General features: G+C 41.3%; 1 protein-coding gene across 1 annotated transcript; it reads right to left on the reverse strand.

Moving 5' to 3' along the window:
- Positions 1–4,100: 4,100 nt before the first annotated feature.
- PLEKHS1 (pleckstrin homology domain containing S1) lies at positions 4,101–17,075 on the reverse strand (the record flags this gene model as incomplete). The annotated part of the gene is made up of 13 exons (XM_082308500.1): positions 4,101–4,169; positions 4,967–5,102; positions 5,624–5,725; positions 5,835–6,044; positions 7,356–7,471; positions 8,473–8,583; positions 11,215–11,310; positions 11,955–12,062; positions 12,738–12,813; positions 14,109–14,243; positions 15,491–15,597; positions 15,703–15,794; positions 17,045–17,075. The coding sequence occupies 13 exons, from the start codon at positions 17,073–17,075 to the stop codon at positions 4,101–4,103; spliced, it is 1,389 nt and encodes a 462-aa protein (XP_082164626.1).
- Between the last annotated feature and the right edge of the window lie 2,966 nt (positions 17,076–20,041).

Consider the following 20,041-nt stretch of genomic DNA (forward strand, 5'->3'; position numbering starts at 1 on the left):
TTTGACTGAGAAGATTTCTGTAGGCCCTGCTCGGTGCAGCTCTCTGAAAGCAGCACGCAAGTGGGGTGAGCCCGTTCCCTGCAGGGAAGTGGGAGCATCACCTAATGCTCGCTCGTGGCGGTGCTGTCTGAAGGGCGACTGAGGGTAAGCCACGTTTCTGCAGGGCACTAAGGATGGCTTCTCCCTTAGCACTGACGGGGCACATCAGCATCTCTCATAGCATGGGGCATTGGTGAACCAGCCCCCACGCCTGTAGTGTACAGGTCTGATGGAGGTGTTTCCCGCAGATGTTTCGGGAGGTTCATAGTATTGAATGTGATGCTGGAGATCGCATTCGTTTTAAGAGAGAGCATGATGCAAATGTGTCTGAAATCACTTCTTGAATTTTACTGTGTGTGTGCGAGGAAACGGCTCTCCTGAGGTCACCAGAAAATCTGGGGCAAAGCATAGATGAAGCAGCAGGTGTCCCCAGCTCACCACGGATCCGCTCGCTCCCCCGTGTGCAAGGTGACATCGCTCTGCTTTATTGCAGCCGCTCCTCTGTCGACTCCATTTGCTGAAGGTCCGGCCACGTTGAAGCATGCCTGGTTGGGTACTCCAGGCTGGAGGGGCAATAAATAACATCCAGTCCTATGCATGGTGGCCAGACCCTGCGCTATGCAGAGCTTGTCTCTGGCTTGGTTTGGGATGAACACGAACTGCATGGATAACCTTTCCTGGCTGGACTCGTTCTCCTGCAGGACTTTTGCTCTCTCTGATCAGTATATGACTCCAATGCCAGTTCTCGGTAGCGTTGCCCTCGAGAGGAAGCGCGGGGGCTGTGTGGTCTGGTTTGTGCTTGCTGTACAATGGGCTTTTTATTTTTCTTAACTTCAATGACTTCACACTAATTTGGAGACTTCTCTTACCATTACTTTCTCTCTGTTCCGGAACTTGTTTTTCTCCTGGACAATTGCCATTTTCCTGTTGGAGAAGGGTACTAGAGTGGTAGAAAGAGCTTGATTCCATATTTGGGAATTCAGGGGGGAAAACTAGCAGCCACTAAAGAGCGAGTGCAGCACGGGAATGTGCCACGAATTAACAACCAGGGAAAAACCTAAAGGCGCTGGCTGTATTCAATGACGGGAAATGAAATAGTTAGTGAGGAGCATGTTAATCGTTAGCTAATCACGTAATCGGTGTTGCAGTCGGTTGGGTTTTTGTCTCTTGTACACTCATTTTGCAGATGCTGAGCGATTCAAAGCGGCGTGTGTTGCAGCTGGCACTGGCCCCTGCTTCCAAGCAGGTTACTTCATGGGGTCAGTACTGCAAGAAGGTTTCAGGATCTGCAGCCTTCGTCCAGCTGTGTTTTACATAGATACGCTAGTCTGTGGATTCACTGAATTTCAGCTCGTGTCAATTTAAACATCTGTGTCAGGAACCCTCAATAGCCCAAAACTTACCTGGAGACAGAGCATGCTGCAACAAGAAGCTACAATATCACCTACTTCTTTAAGAGTGTGTGCTTACATGACACACACATTTAAAATGCTTATAGGTGATCTAAAAAATTATCAGTTACCCCTCGGACAGCGTGGGCTTAAAGACATTCCCTTCAGGTCTTCCGGGACTAAAGCGAGCACAGGGTAATACCACGCACATAGGCATTTCCCTTTGCTGTTGCTTCTAGAAGCAGCCCAGAGATTTAGCAGAATTTGCTCTTTTGAAGAAAGGTAAAATATTCACATTGGGAAGAACGTTACGGAATGAGGTTGATCTTGGTTTTTTTGAGGGTAGCGTTTTTAAGAAGGGCTGTTTGGTGACTCAGCTGCAGGTTACTGGGAAGTTACAGGTAATCTTTGCAGGATGAGGACGGGCTGTGTCAGGAGAAAGTGAGGTATTCACAGAATACAACGTGTTGTAAAGTGTTAATACATTTATTAATCATATGTGTGCAGACAACTTCACACACCCTACCAGAATTTATTGTACTGATATCAATTCCATATTGTATCTCTGTAAGTGTTATGAATCAGCCAACATGTGACATTAATTATCTGCATTTATAATTGTGCAAACTGACATAACGATCAACTATGGGGTAACACATCAGTAACTGTTTACTGACATGCAGAATTAATCCCCCAGTTTTCTGAAATATTCTGGAGTTATCCTGTGCATGCTATATCTACCCAAATCCTATTTTTGTCCAAAAGTAACATTTTTCCATGGCCGAGAGGTGCAGCGTGCACTGCGCAATGTCTGCTTCAGCAGCAATGCCACGTGCAGGTTCCAAGGTGGTGGCTCTCCTCCCACCACCACGTATGGTTCACAGCTTCTTCGCTAGTTCACCTCTTTTTGGAAATGCTTCTCTATGAAGTTCCAGGAAATTGCTTTACAGCTGTCTCACCTCCTTTGTTCACCCATAACTGGAAACACAAGGTATTTGTCTCACTGTTCAGTGACATATGACCAGTTTCAGGAAATGTTTGAAAAAATATTGAAAGAATGCAGGATGTTTGGTCTAAAAAAAAAAGAAGGGAGAACAGGCAGAAAAAACACCTTCCAGAATGAAGATTTCTCTGGAGACAGTGGAAATCAAGCATTCCCCGTGCCCACTGAAAACAGGGCAAGAAAAAAATAAGGTTCATTTTCTAAAAAGATCATCTAGGATAAATATTAGAAAAAAACTTCCTAATTATACCGAGATGAGTCTTGGCACAACACAGGAAGGTCTGGACTTTCCTTTTCTAAAGTTCAGAAGAAGGGCCTAGGCAAATCTTGGGCAGGAAAGGTCGAGGGTGACATCCTCAAGGGATACTCTCGAACTAGATGATCCGTGATTTCAGGATTCAGGTCTAGAGGACTGTCCTAGCAGGCTGACGCAGTTACAGAGCGGGAAGAAACCCTGTATGGTGATGGCCGGCCATCCCATCCCTCAGAGGCTCCTTAGGCAGAAATGGATTCGTTGTGCTCAAAGAGGCAGTGCAGAGCAAAGGAGTCGGGTAGCAGCTTTGGAGAAGAGCTCCCAAGAAATGTCTTTTCTTCCATTTTCAGCCTCTGTAGTTCCAGAACTGGGGTTTCCCCTCTGTCTTTATGCAGAATTCAGCACAAACAGGCCTTTGAACACCACTGAAACAGAAATATCAAAAAGTGATCCTTTCCCACCTTGAGAAATAAAGTGGGAATGTCCCAAACACTCTTATCTCAAAAGCAGAAGAGACAGACTGTGGAAATATTCAGCCTGGAAATTAATCTTTTAAACAGGAGCTGTGTCTGAAAAGATTGTACACATATTTGTGTGTGTTCGTTTTGAGTTACCGATGCTGTTTTCATCTTTGGCTAAATAAAATTTTATAACGATTTTTTAAAAAGTCCAGACTGGATTTTAAAGGAAGTATACAAAGCACATTGGTCAAATTTACTACTGGAGTAAGTGGCACCAATGCTGATTTTAGTGAGTGTAGTTTCTTACTGTAGTAGCTGACTTGGCCTAATTCAATTGGAAGCTGGACAAATACCTCCTTTGGGCCAAATCCACCTTAATTGAAGCTTATATAAATCTCTTAATATGAATAATCAAACAAAAGGAGGCCCCACTGAACCACTACACAACACTTTATTTACCAGCCTTCCTTCCAACACTACAGCTCTCAGCTTGCCTTTGCCTTTATGTAGCTAAGGGGAAACACGGGAAAACATGACTTTGTTCCAAATGTAGGTTGTTTCCACACCCCTAACTGATTAGGAGTTCAGTATAAATCAATGTAACTCAGGGTAAAGAGGTGAGCAGAGGTGTGAACCAGTACTTTCTACTGAAGTACAAAGTATTCACAGGGCAAAGGTTTCATAAATGATTTGAACCTCAGGTTTTTTCATGTAACTGAAATACATGCCAACATGAAATACAAGCCAAACATATGCCATTCATGTCGAAAAAACAAGTTATTAGGACATAAAATTAAAATGAAATCCACGTTCTCTATTCTTTGTACTTCAGCAACAAAAGATGTCTGGCACCTCTAGAAGGTAAAGATTACCTCCATACACTATATATCACATTATTGTCCCTGATCTTTTCCCTTGAACTTTGGCACTTACTTAATCATTGAGGTCTTTTTTCAGGAACATGAGCAGTCTTTAACATGGAAGATATCCGAATGTGGAATCCTACATACAGTAAGTTTCACCTTAAAAAAGAAAAAAACATAAGAGAAACTTTTATAGCTTGTTATATTTGATCAACATTTGTGCTACTATCTGACTTGTATTTTAACTAGCTAAATAAAAATACCCTGTTAAGAGAGATATTTTTTTTTGCTGAGACTGACTTTCTTTTCTTTAGATGGCAACAGCATCTGATGACCTCAAATTCTCAGCAAAATTCAAACAGGAACGTGTTCAGGTATGGGTCAGAGAACCTGGATACTGAAATATGAGTCCATCTAAGAGAAACATATGTATCAACATGTAGCAGATCACAGTGGTGTTAAAGACACCACTTAGAAATCTCCCATATTCTTCAAAAAATGTGGTATCACACAAGGAGATGTGTAGTGCTTGATAACCAATAGGACGTAGGTGTCTAGGGCTCTGCACTCAATGCCCAAAACGACTATAAGCAACTACACATCCACTGGAGGCAATTGTTTATTTCCCAAAGTTTGGAGTTCATGGGCCTTAGCCAAAAAGTACGAAGTAACTCTAATTTATGGTTGCCTGGTAGTATCTCTTGGGGTTGCTCAGACTCTTTGAGATCAGGTCCTTGAACACAGCAGTGCTGACCTTGCATCCCCCAAATAGCCCAGGAATAAGAGATGTTACATCAGAATGAGGCCAAGGAGCTACTTGGTACTGAAGTTATTCATGCCAAACCCAAAACAGAGTAAATTTGTTTGAATGAAGCCACTTGAAATGCAAAAAAGCAACTTGCTTTCTCATTTGGCTTGATTCATTTGACTATGACCTTCAGGTTAGTCAAGCTTACCTCCTTTCTTGCGGACCTGCTGATGAAGAAGTAAGCCTCCTCCACATCCTGGGGTTGCAGATCATTCACAGCCACTATACGGTCTCCGTGATTAAACAAACATCCCAGTCGGCAAGGACCAGTCCACTGTGAGACACTAGGGTATTTGGAGGGCAGACAATAAAGGAAACATACGGGATATCCAGTTACTGCTAACAGAATGGCAATGGCTGAACAGGATTACATTTATGGTACTGCTCTCTGGAAACAACACACAGGTTGAATGACTTTGCAACTTTTTGATCTGGTTCTAGCTGAAACCAAGCTGCTTCATCCATCCCAACGGGTCCTCCTAAAAGCGCACACAACGCTGACATTGCAGCCTGTTAATGAGTGAGACTGGTGCTAGCAAGGTCACCTTGCAAGGTGGGGATTGCAGTTCAAAAGCAGTCGGCCAGACTCGCTGCAGGTACATGTACGCTGCTGCAGTTGTTTTAGCCCTGTGTTTGACTGAGAAGATTTCCAAAGTCATCCCAAAAGAATGGAATTAAAACTTACTATCATGTGTTTTATCTATGATATAGCTGTGAGGATCAGGGATCCATTGCTGTCCTGATGGGACCCTTATGGAAATTCCAGTATCTCTTGCCTCTCATTCACAAGACATTCAGAACTTACCATATTTTTCCTGCTGCTTCGGTAAGTTTTAGGTAACTGTTAATATCAGCCAGGGCGACGAAAATATCCAACTGCTGCAGCTGGGTCTCATCTGTAACTTGACTGTGAGAGAAAACATCAGAGACCAGGCATGCTTTACCAGTACCTCAACTGAAATCCACAGAGAAGACATATCTGTCTTCTCTGCAACGAAAATGGAGAAGACACTTACCTGAGCAGTATAGACAACTGAACCACTGAAAGTGGTAATGAATTTTGCCTTCTCTGAAGGGTTGGCTGCTGGCTGGTGCTGCTTTCTGGGAGTTTTAGGTGTCTGTTTGCTTCCAAGTCTCTTGGGCATGCATTGTTGTCTTGGTGTTTGGGAGGAGACAGGAGCCCATCACGTCTGCATGTGAGCTGGCAACTCTCATCCAGCAGCCTGCTGAAGAGGAACGGTAATAAAAAATGAACTGGTTTGGCCATTCCAGGTACTCTTGCTGTGTTTGAAGCTGGATCAAATAGCCACCAGTGAAGCAAAGAATAGCAAGTTCTTGTAGAATATCGAGTGGACAAAATTACAGCTAAGTAAAATAAACTCCTTCTAAAAATGGACCATAAATCCCAAAATAAACCTTTTCATTATTTAAAGACTATTAAGCCTGAAAACATTCCAGCTAACAACATGCCTTGACAAAGAAACGCAGTACAGATTGTTGGCCTTGGCTGTACCGGCTTCTGCAGGGATGTAATGCTGTCCCCCGGGAGATACAATAACTCAGATGTGCTTGAATGCTTTTTAGGTTTATTTGATGAGCCTTATAATGCCTGGAGCCAACTCCCCTCCACACCCCAAACAAGACTGGGGTTAGTAGTAAAAGCTGCTCTTGGTATATTTAAACTCAGATGGCATAGGCTTGTGAGGTTTCTACAGTAATTCCCTTCAGGACCTCTCAAAGACACAGGAGAGCTTGAATAAGTCTGTTGGAATAAACTGGTTTGTGGGTCTGCATTTCCAATTGCCTCCCACTACGTGGCATAAGACTTGACTGTCTGTAGGTGGCAGGCCATAGCTAACAGCTAATGCCCAGTCCTCTGGCTCAGGAGGTATGGTTTTACCGTGTAGGCACACTTCTCTTCAGTACACTGTGCTATATCGTGGAGATTGTAAAGTTTTCTTGTGGCACTACAACTGTGACACAAAGTTCAGGTCTTTCTTTGTGACATGCCAGACACTGTACCTTCAAAGTACGCAGCATCAGACCTCTTCTTTGGATTGGAAAATGGAAGGAAGGAGATGACCTACTCAGGATCACATAACTTCTTACTGGAAAAGCAGGGAGCTAATGCCCCATGTCTACCTTTCTCTTTTAATCACTAGATAATGCTGCCTGCTTTGGAGAGTGCCTGTCTGAAAGGTTGCTGGAGCTTGGCTGCAGTATCCAAGTAAAGTGGTGGGCTATTATGTCATGAAAGCCTAGAAAAAGTATGAGTCAACAAAAAGTGGTGCATCCTATAGTCAGAGCCTGTTTAAATGCATGAGTTTGCAATGTGAGTTTAAATTTCATGTTGATGAGTTTGAATTTCACTCCGGTATTCCCACGAGTTCTGAATTTTCTGGACCAAGACCAAAGAAGGACTCATTCAAACAAGATGCAGCCTCCAGATATTGTTATGTAAATACCACAAATGACAGCTCTATCTTTACCATTATGTCACTTTTAATTTGCAAAACCTTAATGAAGTTGTTACTTACAGTGATTCCATTGACATATAAATATTCTCCTCTACTGGGTTCTTCTGCACTGGCTTCTCTTGCAAAGGGACGTCAGACTCAGCTGGAGGGTCAGGCTTTGATACTTCAGTAGTGCACTGTTGGAAAGACACAACAATGCAAGATATAAATATCCTTGCTCTGCCTACAGAAAATTTTTTTTTAAATTTCCTTCTTTTGTTCAGTGCTCATGCCATTTAAACACATTGGCTAACATAGCTTGGCTTTCCCCAAATAAGTCACTTCCCAGAAACCATGAGCTAGAAAGGTGGTTGAAACTTAGAAGTTAATGTTATCTGGTATTATTGACTCTACCATTTGCTTTCCTTTCAGGCTGGGACATAACCAGCTATAAAGTACTACCACAAAAAATTTGTTACGTTTTAATTTGAGCAAGTTGAAAAAAAAAAGTCTTGTACTTTGGGTGTGCTTAACTTAAAGCAATTAGATCATATGACAAAATCATATTGCCAATGTCCTTCAGTTAGCTGTACAGTCTTTGGAGAGAGGCTGTGACTTCTGCAGAAGACTGACCACTTAGTTTCTCCTGACCACTCACTACATGGGAAGCCTAGAGAAATCAGCCTCCCAAATTAGGTGCCAAAATTTGTTTAAAATGACCAGTATGATTCCTCCTGCTCCCTTGTTTCACAGTGAAATGTAGATACCAACATGTTTCACAGCTTCTTTAAAGTACTGCTTCATTTTATGCAGCTTGCTCATGCTTCTACAGAATTACATTTTAAAATATATAAAAATAATATATGGCTACATTTTCTAAATGAAGTTTTCACTTTTGAAGCCCCCCCATGATATAATAGGCAAAAGCTGTTTACAATGAACCAGTCAATTTGGGGATTTTCAACAAAATCAGCAATGTTTTTGGCAAAATGCCACTTTCTACCAGAAAGATCCTTTGAATGAGTCTATTGTATTTTTTCTTGTATAAATGAAAGCTCTATTACCTAGTGCTTTATCTACGTATTTCTTTTACAAGGAACTAGTGGTTCCTCGTACCAGTTTCTCTTTGGCTCATTAAATGTTTCCTGTCTCCTTGGAGCTATTAATAAACTAGCAGAATTCACAACTGATAAACTACCTTTGCTAAAATATTGCTGGGAGTTTGGTAATAGTCTTCTTCATCCTTTTTAATGTCTTCATCTGTATCCGACGACAGCAGATTTTCCTCACTCTTCCCCAGATTTTTATCCTGGTAAAAGAATGGTTTTGCATTTAACAGACAAAACTGGCCAGTAATATTAGTACTTCTCACACATGGATTTGTGGTAATCAGGCAGCTGCAATTGACTGCATGTTCACACCTGTTATTTTGTTTAAAAATCAAGTGGGTTAAACATGTCATGTACAAATCTGCATGCATTTAGGGTCACTTGTGTGCAAAAGATTTTTTATTTGCATTCCATTCTAAAATCCTTACACTAGGAAAAAAATCTGTAGGAAATGTAGAAGTGGAGATATTTGTCCTTTTTAAGCACCTTTTAACTGCTATCAAGTAAAGAATGAATTTGGGATTTCCCTGACTAACGAGAAGTGTATTAACTCATACTTCTCCATGAACTAGAACATACCCCAGAGGGCTGGAGATCTGACACTGAATCCTTTGTGTCCTGAGTGATATTCTGCCTTCATAAATACCTGAAATACTAAGTTTGAAGCAATTTGGTAAGTCAAGGAGAAATTAATCCCTCCACCAAGTTTACCTTTCTAAGTCACAAAGAAAAATTATTTATTTTTATGTCTCCTTGTTGACTTCACTATAATGAAGAGTATGGTAATTAGTATTTAGCTGCCTCCCAATACAATTCCCCATGCCATGTTTGTGATGCAACCGTTTTTTATCTCTCCACTTACATCCTTGGTTTCCATGGTGATCATTTTAATAATTGCTAAATATGCCACAGAATATATTACTGTTTTCAAGGTAAAGTAAATTAAACTAATTACTCTCTTACATGTAAAGAGAAAAAACTGGCATTGAATAGAAATTAAAGGTGATGAATGTATTTTTGTTCCTTTTTGGTATAAATGACATAAAAAGCACATGCTGTAGGAATCAGAACAAACCTACAAACGGTCCTTCAAGAAGTACATAACAAAACCCCAGCAGGAACAAGACTGGCTCTGTGGTCATGGTACAAAGTCATGAATGAGTTTCCCAGTGACTTTTCAGGGGCTTAGGAACAATCAAACGAGTAAAAACTTGGGGAAAAGGGGGAAGAGGAGGTGATTTTATGAAGTCTTGAGATTCTCCAGCTCCTGAGAAATTTCAGAGAGCAGACAGCAGTCATCACCTTCCCAAACTGAGCCTTCGATCACTGACAGTGGCCACCTTTTGCCTTAAAAATGTGGAGTCATACTTCTAACAGGACATAAATACAAGGGATTAATCTTGAAGTCAGCTGTCTAGACATCACTGAGCAGAGAATAGTTCTGGATATGTTAGCAGATGCTGAACTTATGAGGCAAGTGAAATATTTTTATCGAATGAACAAACAATTTTGTTTCTTGTTAGCTCTATGGCAAGGTTATTTATTTTCACACATGCTGAAACAGAAATATGAGCTTCCTGCTATTCCCTCTGCTTCAGGCTAAAAAGGTAAAATCCAAATTCCTTATCTTTTAACCCTCATGGTCAGTCTGTCCTAGTTTGAACAGCTGCATACAATACATGCTCTCTGAGGCACCATAAGTATGAGAAGAATTAATGAACAAGACAGAAAAGGCATGTGTAAGAAAGAGACAGAAAGAGCACCTTGGTATGCATCCAGTGCAGCCCTGGTTAAATCAGACCAAGGGTTAACTCAATGCATTTCAGAGCTCAGACTCACAACTGAATTATTGCAGCTTCATAAAGCACTGCGCATGAGCTGAGCTGTGCTAACTGCCCATGGCATTGCAATGTAGTTTCAGCTATTTTCACTACTTTCCACTAAATTTAGCTGTACTATCTCATACTTGCTGCCAGCCTGTGCACACGGATGATGACCACAGCACGTGATTTAACACCCTGTTAGCTATGGTAGCAGAACAGATTCTTTTCCCTGTATCTCAGCCACTCCAGATCATAGTCCAACGCATAAACTGCTAATAAAGATGGGTTTAAACTCGGCCACCAAACTGCCTGCTGGTGTGGTGGAGCCTTGGTTGTGCCTTCTTTTCTGTTGACTTTGCTGCAAAGGCAGAGAATGGGTGAAAACCATCTGAAACTGCTGCAGGTGTTTGTTCAGGGAACACAGGTCAGAACATTTGGCCAATAATACATGATAACATTCATCATTGTATCTTTTTAAATCATTCCTGCCAGATACGGAAGCTAAATTACTTGAAGTTGTATTTATGCTTACAGAAGGTCAGTCCTGAGGTGTGCCTCAATTTAACCAGCCCTTGTTCTGTTCAATTACATTGATTCAACTGCTACCAGCAGAGGCTGCAGAAAGAAACAATTTAGGAAGACTGTGGCACAGCTGAGAAATGTGATGGGAGGAGCAAATCCTCAAGCCGTGCAACTTCAGAGTTTTCCTTAACAAGTTTGTGAGAGTTGCCACAAGTTGCAATTGCCGCACAGAAACTCTGAGGATCTGCCTCTAAGAAATAAAGTAAACAAAGGGTATTTCAAGCAAGTTCTTAGAAGGTTATTTTCAGTGCTAAACAAGACAACAGACTAATTATATTTAGGAAACTTCCATAATGAAAACCAACTCAGTGTGCTGGGAAAGTAGATGAATAATCTATATAGTTACAGATACTCAGGTGAGATAAGAGCTGATAGTCACTTCTGCTGACTGAACAAGTCAAGAGCTGTTTGATTTATTCTGCTTACCAGGCTTGACAAAACTCCTCTTGGTGAGTCACACTGAGCCTGTGGAGGGCCAGGATCTGAATTAGGCCTGTTCTTGTCTTCTGAGGGACCATTCTCCTGTATACAAAAGAAAAAAGTTGACTCCTCCTAAAGGTGCTTCACCTGCATTCAGCTTCCTCCAGCTGGGCCATTTGCATGCAACTTTGTGACTAGAGAAAACCGACACTCCCTTGGCTGCTATTCAGCCTGTCACCAGAGGACAGGGACTGCAATTGCTCTGGAACAGCAGCAATGCTTTCCTTCCTTTCTATTTAAATACTGAGGGGGAAGATCTGGAAGACACAGAGGAACTGGACCTGAAATCCCCTCTAGGCTTTACAGCCTAGAGAGAGAGACAAAGAAAAGCACAATCATCACATGGCTTTGCCAAGGCATGTCAAAGCAAACCTGCAGGGGCTTATTTTATGCCCACTAATCTTTGCCAGTCAGTTGAGACAGCTAATGAATATCGTTTCTCATTTCCATCAACACCTGTCTTTACTTACATGCAGACTTTCCTCAAAAGTCTTTCCTTTGTGGGGACTCTCTGATGTCATCATCCAGGTCCTACTCAGGAACCCCACCAGAGAGCAGAACAGACCACCCGGGCACCCATTGCACAAGCTCTGAAGAACTTTTGATGGAAAAAACAACTATACAAATCAAATTTCACAGTCATCCCTAGGAGCAAACTCATTATTAAGAATGGCTAATCTGTTTACCTTCTGGTAGCTTTGCCTTTCCAGGAAACTGGTTGTATCTGTAGAATTCAAGAATAGTGGCAAAGAGGAAGGCCGGCTTCTGACTTCTGGATTTGGAAGATCTTGGTTCTAGAAATAAGATGGCAGCAGTGTAAGAAGACAACCGCCTGATGGGCATGGACTGCAATGTACCAACGCATCCCACTAGTACAAATTTTACTTCTAATGGCTCGGAGAGGTTGTCTACATGGCATTTTTCAGGCAGATATAAATTTGCCCTGCTTGCACTTTGAGCTGAGTGGCACCTGTAGGAATGTAAGTAGCTTAGTGTTGAGTCTGAACTAGTAGGCCTGGCTGGCTGACAAGGTGCAGAAACTTGGGCTTGAGCTTGAACTAACAGAGTTTCCAGCTGCTCCTACACTGACAGACTAGATGTGGATCAGTTTGTAAAACAGCATGTAAATATAACCAAAAAGCACACGGTAAGAATAACACACAAGTTTTCATTCTGACACATCAAAGGTGCAATTCATTGCAGCATAATGTCAATCATCTCTTAATTTCCATGTGGCTTACTCTTCAAAGAGATTCCTTCAATGTAAAATCAATCCTAGTGCATACAGACTGTGCAATGCCTCCTTAATGCATAAAGCCAGGGTACAGGATTTATATGGAAAATGAATTTCTGATTAACCAAAGCACGAGCCAACTTGCAAGGCCAAAATCAGCAAAATTCCTTTGCACAGGTTTGTAATGAAATTACAAACTTCTTTCTTTCTAAAAACAAGTGCAGTAACGTGTCACCTGAGGGCAGCATCCACCTCTTTTGGCCTCCCTGCAGACTGAAGATATCACAGTGACCCAGTCTTCTGTTTCCTGCCTGTAGTTTGGAACAACAGAAATGAAAACCTACTCACAGGTAAAACACAAGGAAAACCCATTTGCCTACCCACTTCTTCCTATGGTGCCCAAAATAATGCTTCCTGAAATCAATGGGGAAAATCTGCACCTTCCTTTCAAGAGAGAGTGCTCAGGTGGCCATAGCCAGATGGCAAAGTTTGACCTCAGAGAGGTGCAAACCAGGACTGGGAGCTAAAAAGTATGCAGGGGGCCTGTATGTGCATGTGCAAGAGTCTGCCATAAAGACAGCTAACAAGGCTTGGGAACGCATTTGGGGGAGCAGGACAAGAAACATGCCATGAAAGGACCCCTGAAGTCCTGTTTCATGCTTGTGGTGGATTTAGTTGGATTAATTCTGGAATGCTTCCCACCAAGTGTGGGCTGTGAGAGCAGTGCCCTGGGGGAAGGCGTGGGGTGGCACGCTCAAGTAACACACAGGTATGTGTTTTTCTTCTACGCTTGTCAGCGTTTCACACATCAGCCGCTCTTCTGAATAAAGGCAGAAAACACCCCCCAACACGCTGGTGGCTGGGAAACTGAAAAGGAGAAGCTGGGAAGCAGCAGCAGAGGAGCACTGTGCCAAATGTCCTCCCTCACCTAACTGAGCCTTGGCTTCACCTTGACAGCAGCAGTTGCTGCCCTTGCTGAGGACTGGACTGCAGCCTGGGAGAGCCGGGAGCCCACCACCCTGCTGCAGTAAAGACCTCGGTCATTCCTTTTGGGGTCTGTTTTTCCTCAGGGGAATTTTCCCCTTCAATCTGCTTCCCTTCATTAACAACCTCCTTTCCAGGGCATGATTATTTCCTGTGATTTATCCATACGGAGCAGAAGCTTTCCTAACTCCCAGGAGCCACTGGGTGAGAAGACAAAGCTCTCCGCTCTTCCTTGACCCTTAACCAGTCCAGTTTGATATGGCAGCGCCGCACTGATGTACTTACTGCCGCTGCCATCCCCACTCCCAGCCACGTGCTCCCAGTACTTTCACATGTTGGACGTTGTAACAGCGTGGCTGCAGGGAAGGTTAGCTCAACCTGTCCGAACCAGCAAAAAATTAACCCGGCCATGGGGGGAAAAAAATGACATAGAAAAGAGCGGTTTTCCATTGGATCAACCAGCTGAATGGTTTCATCCCAGAGCTGCGCCATCAGTAGCTGAGACACGGGAAGGGGTGGGAGCGGCTGTGAAGGAGTAGGACCTTGCCTTGGGTCAGCGGCTTAGCGTTACATTAGGTTAACTGTGATGTCATATTGCATTTGCACATCTTGCTATGCCTACCTGCTGCTCCCAATGAGGTAGTAACGTCTGTTTCCAGTACTGATGGACATCACCTGTTCAGGAAGGCATTTAAACATCTTCCTCACCGTTTCCATAATTTCAGAATTGCTTATGCCAACTTCGATATTTATGATTCTGTTAAGATAGCCATATGAAACATCTATATAACTATACATACATTAAGTGCACACATTCAAAACAGATGGGCTGTCAATAGAAGAAAACTTCTAAGCAAAAAAATAAAATCAACTTTTGCAAAGACTCGTGTCCAGATTTTGGATCCTCATTTCTGAAAAAAGGGGCTGTTGGTCTAACACAGAATCTTGAAAAGAAATGATAGTAAGAAAAATTCCTGGCAGATGTTTTTGAACCACTACAGAACAATACATTTGATTTGAAACTAATTGTATATTAACAGTGTTCTAATGGAGGGGAAGAGGAAGAGACAAAAAGTACTCTTAATGGATACTTAAATGGAAGCACTCCTTCCATTAACTTCCAAGAAGTAAATTAGTAAAAATAATAACAACAATAATGATGGTAATAATGTAACCACATACCACTGAGCAAGCTGGAGTTTTTTTGAAAGCTTCACAATGTACATCTTTTTAATGGAAGAAGCACAACAGCAATGTGAGTCCAGTGATCTCCATGCCTAACAATTCCAGGAGCCTGGAGTATTAAGCTCTAGGTCTGACCGGTAAAATCTTAGAATTCCCTTTACATTTACTGTTTCCCTTCTATGTATCTCGTACCACATGTGACATGGTAAAGGGTGCTAGTACAAAGCCAATGATGCCCAGCCTTGCTGCAGTGGGCACTGTGCTGAGAGGAATGAAATGACCAACCCAAACGAGACAAGCAGAACAATTTCTTGGCCGAGTAAGAGGCAGTGGGGCAGCCAGCGTCAGCCCAAAGGGCTATGTGAAAGCCAGGAGACCTCTGCACAACTTGCAAAGCACTGCAAAGCCGTAAGGTGGGAAAGGTTGTGTGCCACAGTTAAGAGTGTCATAGCCCATCCTTACTCGCATGTGAGTGAATGCATAGCACTGTCCTCACAGGAGATAAAATATCTTCTACTACAGGAATATAGCCTTTGGGATCACGGAGCCAAGATGTCTGGTTCGCAGATACCACATCACCACAATCAGTCACATAAATGTATCAAATTTCATCAAAGCAATTTAGGATTTTTACTTCTACGTACATCATACACTGTAAGTTGCATTCAAAGCCTACAAAAGCCCAAGGGACTCTTCTGGACTTCAGCAGGATTTGGATCAAGAACCTCAATCAGGAACAAGTGTCTGTACAATCAGTGGCCATTTAAGAGTGTTGATACATGACTTAAAACAAAAAGGTGATGTATTTGAGTTACATACTGATCAACAGCTATGGAGCCTTTTGTGTTCTGGCCTTTTAGATACTTCAGGATGTAATTGCCCTTGCTGGATTTGGACAGGATGAAGAAACGCTTTTTCCAGGAATTCTGCCGAAGACAAAGTAATTTGTCTCTCATTAAAATTCAGGATAGCAGAAATAACAGATGCTTGTTGAGGGATTGCTGGAATATGACTAATCTGTGCTAGCATACCTGTGAGCCAAAAAGTTGAAGAGGTGGTGATTTGATGAGGAATCCCTGCTTGCAGACATCACCTTCAGGGCAAAACATATTTTGAGTTCTCACTAATCAAAGAGAAATGAACAGCACCGTTACTTAATTTGTTGTCAATTAATCTCTTACAAAGACCTGCCTGAACTGGAAATTGTTGCTGAGCACTGGGTTTCTGTGCTTAAATGGCCATAAAGCACATTACAGTTGAGAAGACAAACACAAATCAAGGCTATAACATATAGGGCCAGGCCATGCTTCCCTGACGTCGATGTTACTGCTGACAGCTGGCCCAAACTGCAAACAAATGATAGTGACAACGTAGGGGGCTCGGAAGATATCATGAGCCTCTGTCTTATTTAACTGATCTTATTTAACCTCTGGAATCTGGTCTTATTTAACTTCACAATTAGTGATCTGAAAGACAGTAAAGAGCCCCCTAATAAAATTTGTAGATGGCATTCAATTCGGATAGGTTGCAAACACAGCTAAGGACAGATCATCTTACACCATGAATCATGATGTGATAACAGGAAAAAGTCTTACAAGTAAAATATGAGGTAAAACCTTGGGAGGAAAAATTCCTGAATGTATTTGTTCACAACCCTGCATACTCTGTGGCCAGCTGTAGCTTAAGATTCACATTTTCTAATCACTGGTGGATTTCTGATCAAAATCTGTTTTAATAATGTACTTTAACACCCAATGAAAGGAGTGGCAATCTCATTCCATTTTTTTCAGCTATAAACTGTGTATGGGAAATCAAGATTTTTTAAGAATCCAGTGACTGAAAGGAGCGCAGTCAACCTCATTTTGGATCTTCCAGTAAGGGACAGTAGTGAATAGACATAAGTTCTTGGAAATATAACATGACCAAACTTTGTGGTGATGCAAGAAACACTTGGTTCTGAAATCCCATTTACTACTGACTTCAGTGGAGGTAAGGCTTCATCATCAGTGCTTTGGAGATATTGACTGTATCTTCCAGCTCCCAGTTAATTTTTAAGGATTTTAGTGTTTTTTACAAATGTCAGTTCAACCTCTGTGTCAAGGATGAGAAAAATTCTGCTATGAAGGGAAATGTTGCATTTAGGACAGATTCTTTAAGGAAGGAAGCAGAGGGGCAGAATTAACACACAGCGTAAGTCCAGATGAAATCTCCAAATTCTTCTGTATGCTATTTTCCTGTGGTTTTCACCTAATGTTTACCACAAAATCCTGGGCAGGTGGAAGGCAAAGAGAATGGTACCATATATTGATAAGAATGGACTGAAAATTGATTCAACCTTACTACTGACAAATCTTAGTAACTGAAATTTTGTACCTGCGGAACTTCTTTTACTTGTAGAAGTCATCCTGATTGTTTCTTCCACCCAGATAGCAAAGAGAGCGAAAACCTTGAAGCTAATTCCTTTCGCTTCGCTTGCTGCTGAGCCGCATTTCACTGCACGTACGGCTGCCTGAGAAAATAACAAATATCTCACACGTGTTTACTTTCATAGTGATGATTAAACTATATAAAATAAACATAGAAAAATCTATAATAAACTATATAAATAATTATAATAACTATAATTCATTTAAGCATACTATTATACATCATAATCTTTTATATTAGAAAGTAAATTATACATGATATGCTATAATATTTATTCTATTATGATATAATTATAAAATTACAAATAATAAAAATTATAAATTTATATAGGCCAAAGAGATGATTTGCCTAGGAAGTGGTGAGACCTGCCAACAGAACTTCATTTTGCCCCTTCCTTTGCACTAGACAGAACACCTGTAACCTAGGAAGACTGCATCCCATATATGTTTCTGACACTGCCTCAGCAGTGTGATCAGCCCTGTATAAAATAGGCATAGCTTGGCCTAAAGAGTTTAAAATTTATTTAGAAAATCTAGTCATAATACTATGGCAATTATAATAATTTGCAAGTCTGTAGCATTCTTAATACAATGCCCTCAGAGAAATTTATAAACAGTGATGAAATAAACTTCACAGCTTTCTAAGAGCTGGATTAGTATTATAATTTTTCAGAGGGGTAAACGGAGAATATCTGTTTTTATTTATGTCAACTTATTTTTGCAATGTCTCCTCCAATATTACCAGGGAAATAGGAATCTCACTGTAAACCCGAGAAGTTAAAAAACCTGCTCATTGGCATAGCCAGGCTGTGGCAGAGATGGGAATAGAGGCTGGCAGGGAGGCACAATGCACCGATGCATTTCCATGGACTTCTCTGAAGTTTTGTTAAATAACCCTTTAACAAAACATGCAGGCAAAGGTCTGTGGGATTTGATAAGTGCAGGAACGCAGAGATGGAGCATTTAGAGGCAAAAGGTGGCTTTCGTTAATGGGCTTCCATTGTAGGTTTTTTTTTGAGCTAATTTACCTTTCGGTGCTTTCATTTGAGAACACCACCATTTGGGTGTCAGGCTAACAGAGCCAGACCTCCAAAGCACTGCTATTTCTTTGCAATTCGTATGTGAGCTCTGCACCCCTCCCAGTTGATTGCATGCATGGCACTACATTTTGCACACTGGATGTTTTTTTATTATCTCACAACTGCTTTCTTGTTTTTCTTGTATTTAAAAGCAGAACTAGTTCTCTCACATATTTACATTTCCAATTTGTAATACCATGTCTGTTTGTAATATCACGTAGGAAACTTTTCAGGTTTCCCTTTGCCCTACCCCAAAGCTCTCATGCCTTGCAAAATAAAATCCTTTCCTTTTAGTAACTTGGCTTGAAGTTGTCTGTAAGCTACAACAAGGTCATACAGGCTCCAACATGTGTGCCACCTGAAGCTGCAGAGCCTCTTCTGGAAAAATTTGAAGGACTGCAAGTGCTGTTCTCTAGTTCTTTGCTAAGCTCCCTGGCTGGACTGAAAGATTTAAGGGGTTTCCTTTGCTTCTGTTTCTTCATTGATTTACTCCATGGTGCCAGAAGTAAACACAGTACGGTCAGGAGTGGTGGTCAGAAATGGTTGGTTATTTTCTGGCCTCACTCACCTGATGTGGGGTGGGTTACAGACAAAATTTTACCTCTGACACACAAGTAAAGCTATAGACTTCCACACCTCCTGTTCCTGGCAATACCATGCTGTAAATGAGAATGACCCACTGCAAACTTAGGTCCACTGGAGATGTCTGCAGACCATTTCTGTCTGTATTTTCGTTTTGTTTTTTTTTTAGGGAAACCTTTGCGATTTTGCCTTTTTGGGAGAAAGATTTGTACAAATGCTGTGACAGATTGTTATAAAATTTACTTCTAGGGTTTTCATCTATTGCCTACCAAAAAAAAGGACAAAAAAGCAATTTCCAAAACTAAAAATGACTGCACACAAAGTCAAATTGCTAGTGTCAATAGTAAGGGCACATGCCTGGGGTTGCAATGAAAGGCAATGTAATATTCTTTTCGATGTGACTGACACTGTGACTGGCAAATGATGCAATTTTTGCAAAACAATGTTCCAAGAGCCTATGACAGGACAAAAGTCTCTTCTAGGTTTCAGTAAAAGTCAAGATTTGCAGGTGGGAAGACAAAAACACGTGAGACTCCAGCTGTGCTATCTCACTCTGCATTTTGGGAAAAAGTTTTTAATTGTCACGTTTAATTGTCTTTTCTCTTCAATGGAAAGCAACATTTTAAACAGGTTATGTCTAATTCAGAATAGGCAATGCCAATTCCATGATTATACCCCCTCAGATTTTTGTATGCTTGGCATTAAGAGATTTGATCGCTTTCAACCTTTTGAAATGCAATGAAGCACTTCAGTCAAAATGAAAATAACATGCTTCAAATTATTAAGATGTAGGCTATAATAAAACTTAAAAAATATAATACCAAGATACGGAAAGAAAACGTAGTTAATACTTACAGGCAAAATGTCTTTATGGTGTAGAAGTACCTTTAAGTATTTCCAGATTCTCTGTATTGCCTCCTGCAGCAAAACATGTGTCCCCACCCCACATTGTGACTGTCTTCTTATAGTCCGTGTGTAAATACAAACACCCTGAAATATGATCCACAAGGAAATCCCCGTTTCTGCCACGGGAAGCAAATTAAAGACTGTTCTGAAAGGGGAAATCCAGAAGTTTAATACTCACCTACAAGCAATGAAAGGATATGGACATTTAAGGAAGCCATAAATGTCTCCCATGCAGAAAAAAGCCTGGGGGCAGCTTATTTTTGTTGGCTCAGCTTTCTAAACAGTCCCTTCATTTCCCCTGAACTGTGTCTAAAATATAATATCCACATGTGACCGGAAGATAGAGCAATGTTAAGAACCCTAAAAGATCATAAACT

The sequence above is a fragment of the Platalea leucorodia genome (genome assembly GCF_965183815.1).
Source record: "Platalea leucorodia genome assembly, chromosome: 4".
NCBI classification, from domain to species: domain Eukaryota; kingdom Metazoa; phylum Chordata; class Aves; order Pelecaniformes; family Threskiornithidae; genus Platalea; species Platalea leucorodia.